This window comes from Gobius niger, assembly GCF_951799975.1.
Source record: "Gobius niger genome assembly, chromosome: 6".
In the NCBI taxonomy this organism is placed as follows: Eukaryota; Metazoa; Chordata; class Actinopteri; order Gobiiformes; family Gobiidae; genus Gobius; species Gobius niger.
This window is the reverse complement of record NC_136857.1, coordinates 29,947,171-29,968,863: the sequence shown is the minus strand read 5'-3', so window position 1 is coordinate 29,968,863 and position 21,693 is coordinate 29,947,171. Positions and strand designations below refer to the sequence as shown.

The 21,693-nt window shown below is 44.0% G+C and overlaps 1 protein-coding gene across 1 annotated transcript; it reads left to right on the top strand.

Moving 5' to 3' along the window:
- The first annotated feature begins 10,402 nt into the window (after window positions 1–10,402).
- On the top strand, window positions 10,403–21,693 carry renbp (renin binding protein). Its single transcript, XM_079558686.1, has 10 exons — window positions 10,403–10,510; window positions 10,771–10,846; window positions 10,920–10,995; window positions 11,145–11,323; window positions 14,515–14,742; window positions 17,081–17,162; window positions 19,247–19,422; window positions 19,560–19,691; window positions 20,952–21,039; window positions 21,129–21,693. The coding sequence occupies exons 1-10, from the start codon at window positions 10,410–10,412 to the stop codon at window positions 21,224–21,226; spliced, it is 1,236 nt and encodes a 411-aa protein (XP_079414812.1). The 5' UTR covers window positions 10,403–10,409; the 3' UTR covers window positions 21,227–21,693.

Sequence of the window (21,693 nt, the reverse complement as noted above, 5' to 3'; positions counted from 1 at the left end):
GCGACCTATTTGTATCTCCTCCTCTTGTCCTTTTTCCTCTCGTGGTAATCCTCTGTCCTCCTCGTGTCCCTCAGTCGTTCCGTCTCTGTGTTATGAAGCCCGTGTGCCGGTCTGAGCCCACATCCTGTGTCAGCGCCGTCTTAAAGGCCTGTGAGGCAACAGCTGACTACACCACACGGCGGACTTTCCCCACGTGCCCTGTCACTGAAGTAAAAGTACACAAGATCATTTCGACATAACCCTCACCTGAACCCAGCACAGGAACTCCATGACAAAACACGCCGAAAAAATTAAACAAAACGAGACAATGACAACTCCAAAAAGAGAGACAAGAACGAAACAACAATGTGACATAAACGTGGCAACAACACAGCAGAAAACGTCACGATCAGTTTTGTTGGTCTTAGCTTTCAAATAAGGGGGTTGCACTGGCCTATATGCTGTAGCCTCCAGTCGAGAAGCTTTTTAGGTTTGGGTAAAGCCGAACTGGAGATAACGCGCTCAGTTAACAAGGAGGTAATGTGCAGTGTTTTTTTGATAAAAGGCTCTGTTGACCGACGTAATAGATACAGACGGCATCTCTGGAATCGCCCATATATGGTCATGTTTGAAAACAGTTAAGGGGGAAAACAATTTGGAGAAAAATCTAAACTTTCTCTAATTATTCAAAAACTACTGTAACAAATGCTGAATTATGAAGATACAAAGACATGGAGAGGAGGAAAGTGTTTCAACAGCCCATAAATACATGAATAACGGAGAATGCTAACTTGATGCTACATGTTAGCATCGGGCTAATGCTAACGGTTAGCTAGCGCTTGTTACAACTGCCGTTTTTTCACTTCTACTGAACAACCTGTTGCGACAAAATATCCATATGGGCCCGATTTACACCTGACTTTATTTGTGTGATAAATAGGTTCATGTTCTACCAGAAAATGGCTTAAAAGAGTGGAAAATTGTGTTTCTCTGAAGATTCTATTTTCCCTCTTGGTGAAGCCACGCCCCCTTCTATGACAAAACGCCGTCTGTATCTATGTTTTGGCTAACTTCCTGTTTTAGGGTAACGACTACTTCCTGTCAAAAAGCTTGATGTTAGTCTGCATTTGACCTTTTGTGCTGTGTTCCACATAGTTCGCTTCAAACCGGGGTTTTTTCATTAGAAACGGGCCGCAGTGGTTGTGGGCTCGCTGGAATAATATTAGCCTAGTGAAGGAAAAACAGAACGGCAATGAAAAGTCAGGATGAAAACACTTTTGTTTGAGTGGAATTCATGGAATTAATCACAGGTGCCAAAGCAAAAAACTAGAGGAAAGAAGCAGCTAAAAGACAAACTATGAAGATAAGCTTCATGCTAACATAATGCTAGCACCAGCTAAAGTTGTGCTTACAGCAGCTGAATGCTGTCACTGGCAAAGACACCGTTTGTGAAATGGGTGTTTTTTCGTGTTTCTGGTTGGTATTCTCTGCTGATGGAACCATCTCCATGGTTACGCATACATTCCCAGTGGCATACCGAGGGGCCCAAGCAAGAATGTCGGTAGAGGGCCCTCTGGTGGCCGCTCGGTGTACTGCGCACCGGGAGATAGGACGTCATTTGGGCAGGAGCGGGTCACCTGACAACTCCCATAATGCATTTCTCTCCATAAGTTTTCCTCAGAACAGAAGGATGAGGTTCTTTAGGTCATGAAGAGTGTTACAATAAACTGGTTTCACTATTAGAAATATAATCTGATGGAGCCATGAGTAAAAAAGTCTGTCCTCTGCTCATTATAAGTTAACATTAGGGAACCATGACTCACTAAAGCAGCAGCAGGATGGGGATGAACAGCGCCAGAGAGCGTTGGTGGAGAGATGGTGTAACTGCATCATCAAAATCATTAGGAAGACTGTGTGTATCAAGCGTTTACTGCAGGCTTCTGAATAACAGGTTGGTTCATGGGGGCCCTTGACTGTTGGAGCCCTTGCCTTGCTACGCCTCTGTGCATTCCAAATTTTTGAGATCCATCAGCAAAGAAAACCTGGCAGAAACCCTAAAAACAGTTCTAGAGCATCATAGAGGATGCTAAGTAAAAGTGCCCTGCTAAACACCCACAGCCGTGGGTCACTGAAAGGTCAAATACACATGTAACATTTCAAATTTAAACATAAGAAAATTTGAAAAACCACTATGCACACCACCACCACTATTAGGACATCACAGCAGACTTGTCCCGCACGTCTCCTGGGGACAGCCAGACGTGACTCAGAAGCTGCCGTCGTGTGCCTGTTCAGACAGAGTGCGGTGAAGAACGGGCCCAGGCTGGTTTACTCTCCGCTTGCCAACTCTCACTGGTTTTTTTGGCATGTTGGAGCGACGAATAAACTACCTTGAGATTACAGCTTCACCGATTCACTTGAAGGTTGGGGGATGGTGGACACGCTTTTGAATGAAAATCACACACACTCCCCCCTCATGACTGGCCCTCACAGACCGGTTCACAGGGAAGCGGGACTCATTGGTCAAAGTGACCATACACCAGTGTCCAACTGGATTTTGTGCTGCATTTTATTTGGGGGTGTTGGGCATTTTTTTGTTTGAATTTAACTTTTAATTTAACTTAAATTGTAATGACTAACATATGATCGTATTGTGTTTAAGTAATATGTTATATTTCTCAGTTACAATAAACGCGGTTTGACTCGTTGAGTGTGCACACAGCTTTAATCATTTCCTGAACAGCACAGGGACAGGCTGTTCACTCAGGGTTGCATCATTTGTGATTTCAATATGAGTCTATTCTGTAAATTCCAGAGGCGTGTAATAGTAGTAATACTTTAGTAGTTACTTTTACACAAGGGTATACCATAGTGGTGTATTAGGACTAAATAAATAGTCAGTTAAAAGTTAAACTAAAAAGGTGGGTCTTGAGCCTGCTCTTAAAAACATTTTTGTTCTCTGCAGCCCTGAGCTCCTCCTCAGGTCGTTCCAGAGGCGAGGGCCATAATATTGGAAAGACGCCTCACCATGAGTCTTTTTGTTGACTTTAGGAACAACTATGAGACCCCTGCCGGAGGAGCGAAGGGGCCGTGAAGGTTCGTAAGGTAAAAGCAGTTCTGAAAGATAAGAAGGACCAAGACCATTAAGACATTTAAAAAACATTAAAAGAACTTTAAAATCGATCCTGAAACACACAGGGAGCCAATGCAGTGATTCTAAAACCGGTGTAATGTGGTCCCGCCTCCTGGTCTTCGTCAGGACACGAGCTGCTGAATTTTGTTAAAGTGTTAAACCTGAGATACTCTTTTTGGGAAGACCAGAAAGCAGGGCATTACAGTCGTCGATACGACTGGTGATAAAAGCATGCATGAGCGTCTCCGTGTTGGCCGGAGAGAGAATGGGGCGGATTCTGGCTATGTTCTTTAGATGGTAAAAACCTATCTTTGTGATATTCTTAATGTGTGGAATAAACACCAGCTCAGAGTCAAAGATCACCCAGGTTCTTCACCTGTGAGGAAGGATTAACAGACAGTGACTGTAGTTTGGGTAAAAGTCTCTCTCTCTGGGCCGATGATTAACATTTCAGTTTTGTCCTGGTTAAGCTGGAGAAAGTTTTCTGCCATCCAGGATTTGATTCTAAAATGCAGTTAAAAAGTGCATCTATTGGCCTGGTGTCATCAGGAGACATGGAGATGTATAACTGTGTATCATCAGCATAACTGTGAAAGTTCACTCCATGTCTCCTGATGACATCACCAAGAGGGAGCATATACAGGTTAAAAAGCACTGGGCCTAAAATTGAACCCTGGGGCACACCACATGTAATTTTGTGGACCTTACTATACCATACCATAACATACCATACACTAGACCATTCTATACCATGTAATGTACATTACTTGGAATCAATCAATGATTGTGTTGTCGGTTTACTCTGGAGTCATATTTTCACACGGTTGGTTTTGTCAGTGAGATTATGTCACAGCGGGAACACTTCAGTCCGTCAGTACTCACACAGGCCTAGTATTCAGAGGTTGCATCATAGCCAAAAGAATGACTCAAGTAAGAGTAAGACAGTACGAGTGGAATAGTACTCGATATGTGATATGTTTCAGTGACATTTTACAAGTGAAAAAACTATAAATAATGTGAAAATCCTGAAATATCTCACAATGTTTATTTTTTTTGAAGAATTAAACCTGAAACATGAATGAAATGAAGCTTTTGTCACTGAAATATTTACTCACAGAAAAGAAACAAGTAATGTGCAGCTACTGCATTATTAATATAGCTGATTAAACAGTTAAGTAAGGGCAGTTACTTCTAAAGATTAGTAAATCAGTAAATGTACTTGACTAAAGGTAACTAATAATGATTTGCTGAATACAGTTCATGTTCTTGTATGAATTTGTATCTATTGTTTTCTCTCGTGTTTACGGTGTGTTCTTTGGAAATGTCATTTTGATTAAGTTTACAACTCAAGTAGCATTTGCACCACGTATTTCTAGTAACCATCTGGATGATGCTTTTTATTGTACTTGATTAATATTCACATTGACCAGAATAGCCTGTCTCTACTTTGTTAGGGCCCAAGCAAGAATGTCGGTAGAGGGCCCTCTGGTGGCCGCTCGGTGTACTGCGCACCGGGAGATAGGACGTCATTTGGGCAGGAGCGGGTCACCTGACAACTCCCATAATGCATTTCTCTCCATAAGTTTTCCTCAGAACAGAAGGATGAGGTTCTTTAGGTCATGAAGAGTGTTACAATAAACTGGTTTCACTATTAGAAATATAATCTGATGGAGCCATGAGTAAAAAAGTCTGTCCTCTGCTCATTATAAGTTAACATTAGGGAACCATGACTCACTAAAGCAGCAGCAGGATGGGGATGAACAGCGCCAGAGAGCGTTGGTGGAGAGATGGTGTAACTGCATCATCAAAATCATTAGGAAGACTGTGTGTATCAAGCGTTTACTGCAGGCTTCTGAATAACAGGTTGGTTCATGGGGGCCCTTGACTGTTGGAGCCCTTGCCTTGCTACGCCTCTGTGCATTCCAAATTTTTGAGATCCATCAGCAAAGAAAACCTGGCAGAAACCCTAAAAACAGTTCTAGAGCATCATAGAGGATGCTAAGTAAAAGTGCCCTGCTAAACACCCACAGCCGTGGGTCACTGAAAGGTCAAATACACATGTAACATTTCAAATTTAAACATAAGAAAATTTGAAAAACCACTATGCACACCACCACCACTATTAGGACATCACAGCAGACTTGTCCCGCACGTCTCCTGGGGACAGCCAGACGTGACTCAGAAGCTGCCGTCGTGTGCCTGTTCAGACAGAGTGCGGTGAAGAACGGGCCCAGGCTGGTTTACTCTCCGCTTGCCAACTCTCACTGGTTTTTTTGGCATGTTGGAGCGACGAATAAACTACCTTGAGATTACAGCTTCACCGATTCACTTGAAGGTTGGGGGATGGTGGACACGCTTTTGAATGAAAATCACACACACTCCCCCCTCATGACTGGCCCTCACAGACCGGTTCACAGGGAAGCGGGACTCATTGGTCAAAGTGACCATACACCAGTGTCCAACTGGATTTTGTGCTGCATTTTATTTGGGGGTGTTGGGCATTTTTTTGTTTGAATTTAACTTTTAATTTAACTTAAATTGTAATGACTAACATATGATCGTATTGTGTTTAAGTAATATGTTATATTTCTCAGTTACAATAAACGCGGTTTGACTCGTTGAGTGTGCACACAGCTTTAATCATTTCCTGAACAGCACAGGGACAGGCTGTTCACTCAGGGTTGCATCATTTGTGATTTCAATATGAGTCTATTCTGTAAATTCCAGAGGCGTGTAATAGTAGTAATACTTTAGTAGTTACTTTTACACAAGGGTATACCATAGTGGTGTATTAGGACTAAATAAATAGTCAGTTAAAAGTTAAACTAAAAAGGTGGGTCTTGAGCCTGCTCTTAAAAACATTTTTGTTCTCTGCAGCCCTGAGCTCCTCCTCAGGTCGTTCCAGAGGCGAGGGCCATAATATTGGAAAGACGCCTCACCATGAGTCTTTTTGTTGACTTTAGGAACAACTATGAGACCCCTGCCGGAGGAGCGAAGGGGCCGTGAAGGTTCGTAAGGTAAAAGCAGTTCTGAAAGATAAGAAGGACCAAGACCATTAAGACATTTAAAAAACATTAAAAGAACTTTAAAATCGATCCTGAAACACACAGGGAGCCAATGCAGTGATTCTAAAACCGGTGTAATGTGGTCCCGCCTCCTGGTCTTCGTCAGGACACGAGCTGCTGAATTTTGTTAAAGTGTTAAACCTGAGATACTCTTTTTGGGAAGACCAGAAAGCAGGGCATTACAGTCGTCGATACGACTGGTGATAAAAGCATGCATGAGCGTCTCCGTGTTGGCCGGAGAGAGAATGGGGCGGATTCTGGCTATGTTCTTTAGATGGTAAAAACCTATCTTTGTGATATTCTTAATGTGTGGAATAAACACCAGCTCAGAGTCAAAGATCACCCAGGTTCTTCACCTGTGAGGAAGGATTAACAGACAGTGACTGTAGTTTGGGTAAAAGTCTCTCTCTCTGGGCCGATGATTAACATTTCAGTTTTGTCCTGGTTAAGCTGGAGAAAGTTTTCTGCCATCCAGGATTTGATTCTAAAATGCAGTTAAAAAGTGCATCTATTGGCCTGGTGTCATCAGGAGACATGGAGATGTATAACTGTGTATCATCAGCATAACTGTGAAAGTTCACTCCATGTCTCCTGATGACATCACCAAGAGGGAGCATATACAGGTTAAAAAGCACTGGGCCTAAAATTGAACCCTGGGGCACACCACATGTAATTTTGTGGACCTTACTATACCATACCATAACATACCATACACTAGACCATTCTATACCATGTAATGTACATTACTTGGAATCAATCAATGATTGTGTTGTCGGTTTACTCTGGAGTCATATTTTCACACGGTTGGTTTTGTCAGTGAGATTATGTCACAGCGGGAACACTTCAGTCCGTCAGTACTCACACAGGCCTAGTATTCAGAGGTTGCATCATAGCCAAAAGAATGACTCAAGTAAGAGTAAGACAGTACGAGTGGAATAGTACTCGATATGTGATATGTTTCAGTGACATTTTACAAGTGAAAAAACTATAAATAATGTGAAAATCCTGAAATATCTCACAATGTTTATTTTTTTTGAAGAATTAAACCTGAAACATGAATGAAATGAAGCTTTTGTCACTGAAATATTTACTCACAGAAAAGAAACAAGTAATGTGCAGCTACTGCATTATTAATATAGCTGATTAAACAGTTAAGTAAGGGCAGTTACTTCTAAAGATTAGTAAATCAGTAAATGTACTTGACTAAAGGTAACTAATAATGATTTGCTGAATACAGTTCATGTTCTTGTATGAATTTGTATCTATTGTTTTCTCTCGTGTTTACGGTGTGTTCTTTGGAAATGTCATTTTGATTAAGTTTACAACTCAAGTAGCATTTGCACCACGTATTTCTAGTAACCATCTGGATGATGCTTTTTATTGTACTTGATTAATATTCACATTGACCAGAATAGCCTGTCTCTACTTTGTTATAACCTTACTCCAGCAGAAGAAAAACAATATAGCGCCTCCTGAAGGTGCACACCGTCGTTGTGTCCTTGGGCAAGACGCTTCTTGACACTTTTTTTTTTACATGCTCAGGAATTTTATTTATTTATTTATTTGTAATAGATGACTTTATTTGATTTTTTTTTTTTGATTTTTTTTACACAAACCCACACCTTTTAATTATTAGCTGCAACTCCCATGACACTGGGGAAGCATCCATTAACAAAGCTGTTACTTGGCCATAGTACTTTGGCTCTGCTCTCTGACCCACCAGCTGATCAACAGTCTTTACGCGCGTCCCCGCCGGCAGATGCGCAGCAGCGAGTGAGGCGCGCTCACACTGCTCCTGTTGTCTGTCCGCTCAGCTTCACTTCCTCACCAGGCAGTCACGTGATCTCCGCCCCCCCTCTCTCTTCTCCCCTGTCCGAAAGGCTGCGCAGACACAGACACAGGCAGAGCAGGAGCGACGAAAGCACCGGGACAGGAGCGCACACACGCGCACGGGAAGGATCTGACGCGCGGCTGAGCCAGGAGCCCGGACTTTGCAGGTTGGAGACCGTAGTTTCAACTTGATTTCGCCGTAGGGTCTAACATGCGGTGATACAGATGTGTTCTCTCGTTGTTGAAATTGAAACCCCCCATCAGACTCAAGGCTCTAAAGCTTGTAGCCTAATAGTTTAATAACCGAACCAGCACAAACGGAAATCTTCACAGCACAACAGCGCAGATGTACAGGGAGCGGTTGACACCAGTTTTTCCCGTTTTGGAACTTCATAACGAGCAGGGTGACCTCAGATCTGCCCAATAAATCGACATATGTTTTATTTAAATGTGAGCATGATGAGGGGCTAAGTTCACGGAAGTTGTTTATTCCCTTGATGTGAATGAAGACGTGGAGCACGAATCCATCGCTACGGTCGATCGCGCAGTGTTTGTTATCTGCACATGTGACCTCCAGGAAAATTAAAGCACCAGGTCAGCACTTTCCGAGGACTGTGCCGGGAACTGGGAAGTGTCGTAAAAACACAAAGAGGGGGAGAAAGTAACTAACTGACACTAAAAGCCGGTCAAATGATTAATAGCGATCATTCAACAGGTCAGTTACAGGGGCAGTTGTAACACTTTTTGCTTCAAGGCTGTGTGTGATCACGTGACATGTATCTGCTCTCTAAGTGGTTGAACTGGAGCTGTTATTACAACTGACCCCGTGTTACAACTGACCCTGTGTTACATCTGACCCCGTGTTACATCTGACCCTGTGTTACATCTGACCCCAGCCATGTTACAACTGACCCCGTGTTACAACTGACCCTGTGTTACATCTGACCCCGTGTTACATCTGACCCTGTGTTACATCTGACCCCAGCCATGTTACATCTGACCCTGTGTTACATCTGACCCCGTGTTAGATCTGACCCCGTGTTACAACTGACCCCGTGTTACATCTGACCCCGTGTTACAACTGACCCCGTGTTACATCTGACCCTGTGTTACAGCTGACCCCGTGTTACATCTGACCCCGTGTTACATCTGACCCCGTGTTAGATCTGACCCTGTGTTACATCTGACCCTGTGTTACAACTGACCCCGTGTTACATCTGACCCCGTGTTACAACTGACCCCGTGTTACATCTGACCCTGTGTTACAGCTGACCCCGTGTTACATCTGACCCCGTGTTACATCTGACCCCGTGTTACATCTGACCCTGTGTTACAGCTGACCCCGTGTTACAACTGACCCCGTGTTACATCTGACCCCATGTTACATCTGACCCCATGTTACATCTGACCCTGTGTTACATCTGACCCCGTGTTACAGCTGACCCCGTGTTACATCTGACCCCATGTTACATCTGACCCCATGTTACATCTGACCCTGTGTTACATCTGACCCCGTGTTACAACTGACCCCGTGTTACTTTTGACCCTGTGTTACATCTGACCCCGTGTTACAACTGACCCCATGTTACATCTGACCCCATGTTACATCTGACCCCATGTTACATCTGACCCCATGTTACATCTGACCCTGTGTTACATCTGACCCCAGCCATGTTACATCTGACCCCGTGTTACAACTGACCCTGTGTTACATCTGACCCCGTGTTACATCTGACCCCGTGTTACATCTGACCCCGTGTTACAACTGACCCCGTGTTACATCTGACCCCGTGTTACAACTGGCCCCGTGTTACATCTGACCCCGTGTTACAACTGACCCCGTGTTACATCTGACCCCGTGTTACAACTGACCCCGTGTTACATCTGACCCCGTGTTACATCTGACCCCGTGTTACATCTGACCCTGGTCTCCCTACAAGGCCATAAATAAACAAAATCAGTTACAATTCAAAAATACCACATAAGTGCAGCACAACCAAATTATGAACAACTGGTTTCCGCTGTCGCAAGAAACATGCACAATAGGGGACTCCTTCAGTGAGACTTTTGCCGTTTATACACCAGGATCTGCTTTTCAGCACCAGGCAGCCAATCAGTGAGCAGCAGCTGCATGTGTGTCACTTCACTTCAACAGGAGGGGTGGTCCCTCACAGAGCAGAGGTGGTCTCACACAGAGCAGAGGTGGTCTCACATAGAGCAGAGGTGGTCCCTCACAGAGCAGAGGTGGTCTCACATAGAGCAGAGGTGGTCCCTCACAGAGCAGAGGTGGTCTCACATAGAGCAGAGGTGGTCTCTCACAGAGCAGAGGTGGTCTCACACAGAGCAGAGGTGGTCTCACGTGGAGCAGATGAAGCTGATTTTCCTCTCTTTCTACAGAAGCCATGTCTGTGCAGCAGCTGGAGCAGTTCAGAGAGACCATACGCAACCAACTGGACCGCACTGTGGACTTCTGGCTCAAATACTCCCACGACACTCAATATGGGTACTCTCTTCATTCAACATGAGTACTCTCAGCACTCAACATGGGTACTTTTAGTACTTAACTTGGGTACCTTCAGTACTCAACACGGATACTCTCAGTACTCAACACGAGTACTCGCAGTACTCAGCACTGGTACCTTCAGTACTTAACACAAGTCCTGTCAGTTTCACATTGTAATTGGATATTTGTCCTATATTGTTCAGCCTAAATCCGTGCTCATAAAACATATTTGTCCCAGTGCTCATCCTGTCTCTGTGCAGGGGCTTCTTCACCTGCCTCGGCAGAGATGGGCAGGTGTATGACGAGCTGAAGTACGTGTGGCTTCAGGGCCGCCAGGTAGGGGACCTTTAAATACCCTCAACTAAGGCCTGTTTCTGGGCTACACCATCACTGACTGCTGCCCCCTCAGGTGTGGATGTACTGCCGTCTGTACCGGACCGTGCCGCGCTTTCACAGAGAAGACATCCTACAAGCCGCAAAAGCAGGTGAGACATACGCTCTGTAAGTGTTATAACATACTATAGCATGTTGCTTCAAAGGTTGAGTGAGTAATATGGGGCTTCAGTACCTATGCTTTTCCCCAGATATGAGGAAAGTGGAGTTACTGAAATGTATTTCTTGTTTTGTGCTGTAGGTGGAGCGTTCCTAAGAAAGCACGCCCGTGTGTCCAACAGCAGCGGCCAGTGGAAGTGTGCCTTCTGTCTGACCAGAGACGGGAGAGCGGTCAAGGTGCAGAGGACCATCTTCAGCGAGTGCTTCTACATCCTGGCCCTGGATGAACTCAGCAGAGTAACAGGGGACAAGGACATGCAGGTGTGGCATTTACTTAAAAATGACAGTGATGCTGTGATGAGCCTGTGCTGTCTGTGGGAATCTGTGACGGTGCATATTCATGAGTGTGTTTCCATGCGCTCGGTGTCCAGGTTATTAATGGGGATTTTAAGTATCCAGGTTTTGTCTGTGTCCATGTAAGTGCAGTTGATTTCAATTTAGAAAACCAGGATCCTCTCACTGGGATATTCCCAGTATTTCCAGGAGGCTGTTCCATGTAAATGCAGTATCCTGGTTTCTCAGCACTGCTGACACACTGAGCATATGCAAACTTTCGAAACAGACATGACAGGAGCATAAACCTTCCTGATGGTACCTACACTTTTTATCTTGATAAAAGATGCACAAAGATACACGTCATCTGTCGCTGACACTGGGACAGAGCTCTACAGTTTAAAGTGCTTCTTTGGATAGTTTTTGTCTCTGTGTTTAGACAATCATCTAAAAAAAAAAAAGCGGCCTCACTAAAGTGTTTAATGTATACCATATTCATTTGCCCGTTCTGGAAAATCCAAGATACTGTAGTACTTGTAAACAAAAAGTCTAATTTCTGTGCGGAGTTGTGCCACTGGGGGGCAGCAAAAAATGTAAAAATAGAAAAGAATCTCACATCTGTACAGCGGTGGGTGGTGACAGAAGAGATCAGGATATAAACAACACATATAGCAGCAACCATGTGTTTACATACACTTTATAAAAAGACACATTTGCATTTTTTTTCTCCACTGTCTGACATGAAATCAGGTCAATTAGAATTTAGAAAAACATTTCTGTTCGCTAAATGCCAGAGGAATGCGTGCTTATGCCTTTTCAGCTCTGCCCATACATTTTCAACTGGATTAACATCAGGACTTAGTAATGACCACTTCAAAACATTGACTTTGTTTTCCTAAAAGGGGGGGTATTATGCAAAATCGACTTTTTCAAGCTTTACATCATGTTATTATGTCATTCCCTCATTAAAAACATGCCTGAAGTGTTGCCTTGGCACATTCACGTATTTTTGAGTAATCTGTAAAAACTCTGATGGCAGCCATTTTAGGGATAGGTTTGCCTGAGTCCTCCAAGGAACGCCCCCACCTCCTGGAGACGCCTCCGAGCTTTCGTCACCAGCCGAGTAACCAACCACTGCTCCTCAGCAGAACCCCCTCCCCACTGATGCCACAGACAGCGTGTGGAGGGGGCGTGTCGGAAAGAGTCAGAGGTTCTTAAAGAAAAAAGCATAATACCCCCTCTTTAACTTCTTGTAACCAGTTGGACAGTTTGCTTTGGGTCATTGTCCATTTGGAAAACCCATCTGTGCCCAAGCTTTAACTTCCTGCTGATCTCTTGAGATGTTGCTTCAATATTTCCACATAGTGTTCTTTCTTCAGGATGTCATCTATTTTGTGAAGTGCACCAGTCCTTCCCACAGCAAAACAGCCCCACAGCATGATGCTGCCCCCCGTATTTCACAGTTGGGATGGTGTTGTCAGGCTTTTTCCTCCAAACGTGACCATGGTCATTATGGCCCAAGAAAATCTCTGTCAGAACACAGGATTTGTCTCAAAAAATGTAAGTCTGCACCCTTTTTTTATCTGCAAACTCCAAACTGGCTTTTTGATGTTTCTTTTGGAGTAAGAGCGTCTTCCTGGCAGAGTTCCCTCTCAGTCCATGTCGGTGCAGGACTTGTTTCACTCTGGATAATGGCAAACTCTTACCAGGTTCAGCATCTTCACCAGGTCTTTTCATTTGTTCTTGGGTTGATATTCACATTCCAGACCACAGCACATTCATCTTTATTTTAAAATCACAGCGCTGATATTATTATCAATTTAGTGGAAAAATTATAGTTCATGTTATATGCAGTAGCTGAATTTTGGCCCATGACCCAAAATGAGTTTGATACCCCAGTGTCTCATGTAAACAAGTATCCTGGTTTCTCTGACGCATGTGAACAAGGCATGTTTAATAACCAAGATACTGGAGAGCATGCAAACACCCAATGTTGTGTCTAGCAAGTAAATGTTTCTGTGATCGGGAATAAATTGTGGAAGTGAACATTACAGTTGTTATCAGTAAACACTCTTTTCGACCTGGAGACACAGAGGTCATGTTTATGAAATGTGCTGTATGCTTTAAGCTGTTGTTAAAGGAATAGGCCACCGTTTTTACATACTAAGATATGTTCTTACCTAACCTTAGACGAGTTAATATATCCCCGTCTGGTCTTTGTCCGTGCGCTCTGTCACGCAAACGGAGCACATACGCAGCCTCTCCCACATGTCATATAGCTCCAAAAATGCTCACGATAGAAGCTACCAAGCTCTTCCATGTGTTCCCTATTTAAATAAAGTTACGTGAAGTGTTTTCATGCGAAGTATATTTACACAGAAATGTAACATGTCGATTTTATAAGCAGATAAAAAGGGGTACTATATTGTGAGGCGTAATGATACAGGAGTACAACGTCCGCGCAGTAACTCCTAAAGACTTCCCCGCTCACTTCCGTCAATAGAAGCTGCGTGACTTGTACAGAGCCTTTTACAACAAGTAGAAAATATATTTTCGGAAAGTGCTGGCGCATTCCTACCTCATGGTCGAGGTCCTGAGTCCTGTGTCGTCGTCCGGGGTGAGTTGGAAATCTGTGAAACATTACTACACTATATACTTTCTGCTTGTTATCACAGCCCGGCACGATGCACGTAAAAGGCATTGTTCACAAGTTATCGACGCTTCTTCAACTGTTCTCTGCGAGCTCTCTACAAGTCACACAGCTTCTATTGACGGAAGTGAGCGGGGGAAGTCTTTAGGAGTTACTGCGCGGACGTTTTACTCCTCGTATCATTACGCCTCACAATATAGTACCCCTTTTTTTCTGCTTATAAAATCGACATGCTACATTTCTGTGTAAATATACTTCGCATGAAAACACTTCCGTAACTTTATTTAAATAGGGAACACGTGGAAGAGCTTGGTAGCTTCTATCGTGAGCTTTTTTGGAGCTATATGACATGTGGGAGAGGCTGCGTATGTGCTCCGTTTGCGTGACAGAGCGCACGGACAAAGACCAGACGGGTATATATTAACTCGACTAAGGTTAGGTAAGAACATATCTCAGATTGTAAAAATGGTGGCCTATTCCTTTTACCCAGTGTTATGGTACAGTATATGGTAACGTGCCTCTCCTACAGGTGGAGGCCGAGCAGGTGATGGCCCAGCTGGTTCACTGGGTGCAGGTGGACCCCTCAGGCCTGGGCCGCCCTACGCTCCCCGGGGACACGCCCACCAGTAGCATGGCCGTGCCCATGATGCTGCTGTGCCTGGTGCAGCAGCTGAGCGAGGCCCGGGGCCCCCAGGAGGCCCTCAAGTACCAGAGTGTGGGCCAGTGGTGCGTGCAGCAGATTCTTCGACATGTGCAGGTATCGCTCTGGTCAACAGAAAGCCTTAATACACAACATATGCACCTAATAACACTGTACAGGCCCGTCAACACTGGGGCCATCAAGGAGCCCACTTCATATTTTCCCTTTTTCTAATATGAGTAACTTATATTTTATATTTTTACGTCCGTGTTCGCCGCAGTAAAACACGAACTGAACAGGCCACATTGACCAGAAAGTTCAACTCACTCTTCACAGACAGCACAGGACACTGTCTAACAGAGGACAGACAGATCTGGACAGGAGTTTGTCCGACAGAAGTGAGTTAAGTGGCTTTTGATAACCTTTGATAGTTTCAGTTTATAGTATAGGCCTGAAGCTGAGGAGCCTACAGTTTATGACATGAGTGGATGAAGTGTTCGTGAGGCCAGTGGCGTCAAATCGTGCGATAGTGCCCAAAAATATAGTCTATGAAACGATTATTATGCTGTGACAAACAGTTGCCATGGTGCTGATGCTGTATGATAGAGTGCAGCTATACTTTAGGCCAGCAGAGTGTGCACTTTCTCCTTTTGTACACTGCTGTTCAGAGTGCGGAAGAGGGACTGAATATGCAGGACTACTGAAACATGTTACTCTGTTGTTCATGAGGGTTTCAAATAATGTGATTAATTTAACTACATATCCAGATGTATTTAATCTTTTTTTTATGCCAATATCAATCATTTTGATGTTGTCAACAGTATTTCCAGTGTGTGATTCTCATTGAAGACGTTAAACGAATGGGATTATGGAGGAAACAAAAGCGGGTGAAACAACTTCTTCCAGATTGCCGCCCTTTATTCTTGGCATTTTTCCAGCGAGCTTCATAAGGTCCTTGTCCCTGAAATGGTTTAACAGTCTTTAAGTGAAAACCATTTCCGTCACCTAGGACCTGTTTGCCCTGGGAGACCCTACCAGGGGCATGAAGAACCCGACAACAGAGCTCCCAGGATCATTTGGGCGCTCAAACCCCTCCACCATGTGAAGGTGGTTAAAGACTAAACTGTTATAGTCTTTAAAGGTACACTGCGTAACATTTTGGACTATACTGTTGCCGGCAAAACAAAACATGCTCCTAATGACCAGCTCAACACAGAAAATGCCTTTACTGCACTGGGTGATCAAAAAATGGATTTGGATGAGAAACTACCCTGTTAAAGTCTCAAATTCTACTGATTTTAGTCACATCTCCATGGAAACGAGCTGGAGACGTACCCACTCCCGGTAAAATTTACAGTCATATTTTAGGAGCTGTGAGCCTCATAAATGTTTGTTTGTACATTTATGAGGTATTTTTCAATCGGGAAAATATCTGTCCTAAAATAAGTGCTTGTACTTAAATTTTATTTATTGGGTAAAATTCTACGCGGTGTGGCTTTAAGAATTTTGACCAAAAATCCAACCGTAGTCCTACAGACTCTGTTTCCCGTCTCTCTCCACATGAATGAGAGTCTGTATCTCTCTCCTCGCCCTCTCTCTTGTGTGTAGAAGGTGCTCGTGTTCGCAGTCAAAGGTCAAAATTAGGAAATGAACAAACACAAGCTCTAACGAAGCATAAATGATGCGAAGCGTGACATCGCGATGACAAATAAACACATTTATTGACTTTTCTTTTACAAAAGCAACATAAAACAGAATCTCAGACGTCCTCCAGAGGCTCCGGATTAAAGTTTGCAAACTCAGTGCAGCCGAGACTTTCTCTGCACAGTCCAGTCCATTCATAGTAATGATCCCGAATGGTCTGTGTGAAACTACCATGGCTGCTCAACATCCTCATACGAAGCCTGTTCCTTAAAAGGGCAAAAAGGCGGGAGGATTCAAAGTCCTCAATAATTTGAACAATTTAAATGTGCTCAAACCCCCCACTTTAACGGAGCGCATTTTCTCAAGTCTGGCCTTACCCAAATCTAAAAGCTGCCTATAGCCTCTAGGCCAGTGTAATGCCTCATTTGAAAGCTAAGACCCACGAAACTGAAGATTTTTCCTTGTGTTTCCACGTCGTCACCTTTTCATCGCTCTTTGTTTTTGTCTCATCATTATTTACGTCTCATTATTGCTGCTATTTTGACGCTCCTTTCAAGAAGCTTTTAGATTTGGGTAATGCCTGGATTTCTGGATAATGACAGGAGAAAATGTTGATTGAAATGAAAATGACACCAGAGAATCAGCAGGTCCATGTTAAGTAAGTCAGGGATCCAGTATTTACAACACATACGTAAACAAACTATAAATCCTGAACATATGGAGCAGGTAGTGGTCAATAGAGTAAAGCTTGTGGATGCAGGTGGAAGTCGAGGGAGGTCAGTATAAATGTGACGTGTGCTCTATCTTGCAGAGAGGAGGGACAGCCGTGTTGGAGAGCGTCTCAGCGGACGGGCAGGAGCTCAAGGGCTGTCAGGGCCGACTGCAGAACCCAGGTGAGCTCCAACCCCTCCGCTCTGCAGGAGACACTTGAAAGATCAGCACTTCTTATTTGGATTCATTGATTTCATGTTCTTTAATTACTGCGTGTGCTTTCTGCCCTCTGATCTGTAAAGCGCTCGGAATCAGGGCCGTGGTGCTTGACTCTGACCCAATCGGAGAGACAGGGACAGTAGCCGATACAGTGGCCCATAAGTGTTATCATGTGTGGAAATGGACATCAATTAGACCAGGGGTGCCCAAAGTGGGGCCCCCCAGAGAGTGACCTACTTTTGCGTCATGTATGGGTAATGGCCAACTTTCTCCCATTCATTCTCAATGGTAAATATGGATGCAGTACGCTTTTTGGGCACCAGCGTCAAATTGGGGGCGCTGTTTCACTACTTTCGCAAAGTTAAGGAAACACTGTTGTGGTGTGTTGGTGTTTATTAATCACAGAGCGTTCCACTGTACTATTTTTCCAACTTTTATTGCAAAGGTCGTTGAGAAAGGACTTGTAAAATATTGTATGCTGAAGTGACACTTTCAAAATGATCTAATGTGGCATTTTCTTTGAGTTAACAAATGAATGAGGTAAAAAGACCAGACAGGTACGCATCAACTCGTCTAAGCTCAAGCAAGAACATGTCACAGTATGGAAAAACGGTGCCCTGTTCCTTTAAAGGGGCTAGATGCATTTCGCCATTTTATACTCACTACTGCCACCTTAGGTCATACGTGTAACTGCACCTTCTATATTTAGCTCGTGCATGTCGGCACTTCAGACCCGAAGTAACACCTTTTTGAGAGTGCAGGATTTTAGAGGCAGTTGTGGTGAACAGGTCTGGGCTCATTCTACACACTAGGACTTGGCTGGAACATGTAGGGGGAGGAAAAAAAATATTTTTTAAACTCTGTATAGTCCCTTTAAGCCTTAAATGTCTCTCCCCTGACTTCATTCGGTACGTCTTTGTGGGAAATGAACAAGTGCAGAGATGCTCTTTGTGAAGTTAACAGGTAAAAGAAAGAGGCTGAATATGTGGATGAGTGCGCCATCTCCAAGGAGCGCTTCTTTCACGTTTTCCTTATAAAGCGGTCTGGACAGAATAGTGGCTCAGGTGCTTTTTCAGCATAAGTCCCCTCAGCGCAGAGGAGCAGTGGCTGAGCAGGAGTTTCTCATGTTGTTTGAGATGACCTGGTCTTGGTTCAGTTGGTCCATGTAACTGTCTTTTTCTGTGTTAGGCCTTTGGTCGGGTTTAGATGTGATTTAGTCCTGCCTTAGCCCTGGTATTGCATGTTTTGCCCTGGTTTAATCCTGGTTTAGTTCTGAGTTGTCCCACTTTATTATTGGTTCTTTATTATTCTGTATTAATATGTTGTTGCAATGTTTTAAAGCCTTAAAATGCTGGAATATAATACAACTTTTGTGTTTAGGCCATAGACATATTATTAATAGACCGTCATTACTCACTCCTCCCCATTTGACAAAAAAGCTACGTTCGAGGGGGAAATCATGGCGGATTTACAGACTCCTCCTCCCCAGCTCTGACGAAGCATGTTCCTAAAAAGGGCATAAGGGCGGGATCTTCACTGTAGACTCCGCCCTTGTGTGACTTGTAGTTCACGCTTCTCCAATAATAACATACCGGCCCTCATTAGTACGAGATTTTGAAACATTTTCTTAGGAAAACCAGCCTGGTCCCTTTTGTTGTTACTAAGCGTTATCACAGGAGGAATGTCTAGCTGTAGAAAGTTTAAGAAAATTGGGCACCAGGTTCTAAAGTTGTTTTTAACATGTCTAAAGTCCAAAGCATTCCAATGGGAGACTAGAGGCTATATGGAGGTACTACAGCAATGGCGGCCTCAAGTGTCGTCGTCATAAAGCAGAGCAGCCAGCGGCCATTGGTTTAGGCCCAATTCTATTATATTTAAGCAGTAATGATAATGAAAAATATGAATACGTTTGCTGGCAGTGGTAGGCTCACTAACTGACCGGCCCAGTGGCAAATGACCTCCGACAAATCTTACCCAGTGAAAAAGCCCTGCCCTACACATTGGACAGTGTGTGACTCACCTGCACTCCTCCCTCTCCTGTGCCCAGGCCACGCCCTGGAGGCGGGCTGGTTCCTCCTGCAGCACGCTGCCCAGTGGGGACCGCAGGACCTCCAGGACACTGCCATCACTCAGTTCATAAAGCAGCCCTTCCACAGAGGCTGGGACAAGGAACACGGAGGGCTCTTCTACTTCCTGGACGTGGATGGACTCTGCCCCACACAGGTGACACACCAGGACAGAAACCACGTGTTGCTAATGTAACACCTGCTCAGTATAGTTAGGCTGGGCTTAAAGACGAGGTTTGAGAGGAGTCAAATGAGGTAAAGGTAGATTCTTCATGTAGTGCTGTTGTTCTTCAGCTGGAGTGGAGCATGAAGCTGTGGTGGCCTCACTGTGAGGCTCTGGTGGCCTTCCTCATGGCCTACACCCAGACCAGACGCCCCGAGCTGCTGGAGAGCTTCACCCAGGTCTACAACTACACCTTCAAACACGTGAGGATGCACTTTTTCATTTTTACCGGGTAATAGAGACACCTAATCCGTCTTCTGCTCTGATGAGACTTACAGAGCTGCATTCTGTATCACAGGTTTATTCATTAAACAGTATTTTAAACGTGTGCTTTCAAACTCATTTCTTGTGTGAGGCAGTGCATGGAATGAAAGTAGGGGCTGTGAAAGAGATGACAAAATGAGGAGAGCGAGAACAAATTTTCAAATGTAAACAATCAAGCTCCTCCCCCTCCCTCCTAATTGGACCAGACGGTTCAGAGGAAAAGCTCGTCTCATTGGTCAAAGTGATGGCTCAGGGATTCTGATTAGTGCCTGAGATCAGCAAAGGGAGGGATTAGAGGACCAAAAAGCAACAATTATTTAAGATTACGCGTTTGGAGCTGCTGGTGTTGTCTGGTCCATTTTGTACGGCCATTCCCCATTTGAAAGCTAAGAACCTCCAGAGTTCAAAGCTTTTACGACAGGAGGCTGCACTGGCACTGACTGGGACTTTATCGGGGACAGAGCTGGAATGCTGAGAAAGTTTATTTCCAAACTGGTTAAAACTATAGGATCTGGCAACAATGAGAGGAGTTAATTCTGCTTTCTGATTGGATAATTGTCCTGAGGCACAGACAGATAAATTATGAAATGTATAACGTACAAATACTCTACGCACATAAAGTTTGAAACAAAGTCGTTTTCCATCAAAAATACTAAATGTTCATGTCATTTTTTTTCTGTTTTTGAGTCTGTAAACCAGAAGACGATAAATCGATTAATACAATGGTTTACAAGTATTTCAGTAATTGATTTGTTGTCTTAGTTATACATTGATTCGTTGTTTCCGCCTTAGGTTAAAGGGATTTATGCTCGAGCGTTTGAGTGGGTCGTGTATTTTCGTTGAAAAATACCTCACAAAATACCTCATAAAATGTACACACAAATCTTTTATAATTGTGGCCAGAGAGATCCACAAACACAAATGCCATCGAAATGTATTTTCTTCGTATTTTTTGTGAGTGATCTGATGGTACAACACAGCAAATCGATAATTTGACAGATGGAAATGTACCCTCTATATTTGACTCATGGTGTAGATATACATGTTCCTAAGAATATGCGATCATTTCCCATTATGTGAGTAACCTACAGCAAATGTTTCAGGTTGATATCTGCAGAGCTTTTTGTCATTTTAAGCCTGTGGGAGTTGCAGCCGAGTTCTGAGTAGAGAATGACATGAAAATGCGGTCTGTTTTGCAGTTCCCTGATGAACAAAGTGGAGAGTGGTTTGGATATCTGGCGCAGGACGGTAAAGTGGCTCTCGACTTCAAAGGCGGGCCTTTCAAAGGTAACGTTTCTGTTCCTGTTGTGCCAGCCCGGCCTGGTGTTACTATGATCCTGCTTTTGACGGTGGGTTGGCGTCTTCTCTTGTCTCAGGGTTCTTCCACGTCCCGCGCTGCCTCCTCATGTGTGAGAACCTGCTGGACCAGCTCCTCCAGGAGGACGGTGCCGGAGCGGGGCCAGGCCCAATTTGAGCCAAACCCAGTGGTGCTCAAAGAACTTCATTATACTATAACTCCAGATACTTCTAATCAAATAATACTCCAATAACCAAGAGAAAAGTACAGATCTGTTTAAAGGAAGCTTGAGCACCACATCTGAGGTCACCACCTGTACGGCAACACAACAGGGACAAACCGCTTTTGTCGGGAGTCCGTGGCATTGTCAGAATCTGCACAGCGCCACCTACTGTGCTGGAGTGTACATCGCAAGGCATTTCATTTGGACACTTTAGAGCTCGTATAGACATTTAGTGGAGTAAAAGTAACAAGTTCTCTACAAAAAATACTACTCAAGTAAAAATACAGATCCTCCAAAACCCTACTTAAATAAAGCCTTAAGTCACATCACTTTAGTTACATCTCTGCCCAAAGCAGGACCGGAAAAAGTTATAAACTCCTATAAATCACCGCTAATCTGTAACTAATTTTGGAAGATAAAA

What these genes read in the sequence shown, in the direction of transcription:
- renbp (XM_079558686.1), top strand. Translation starts at nt 10,410, where the DNA reads ATGTCTGTGCAGCAGCTGGAGCAGTTCAGAGAGACCATACGCAACCAA. An exon ending in CCTACAAGCCGCAAAAGCAG is followed by an intron (nt 10,996 to 11,144) that starts GTGAGACATACG and finishes TTTGTGCTGTAG; the next exon opens with GTGGAGCGTTCCTAAGAAAG. An exon ending in GGGCCGACTGCAGAACCCAG is followed by an intron (nt 17,163 to 19,246) that starts GTGAGCTCCAAC and finishes TCCTGTGCCCAG; the next exon opens with GCCACGCCCTGGAGGCGGGC.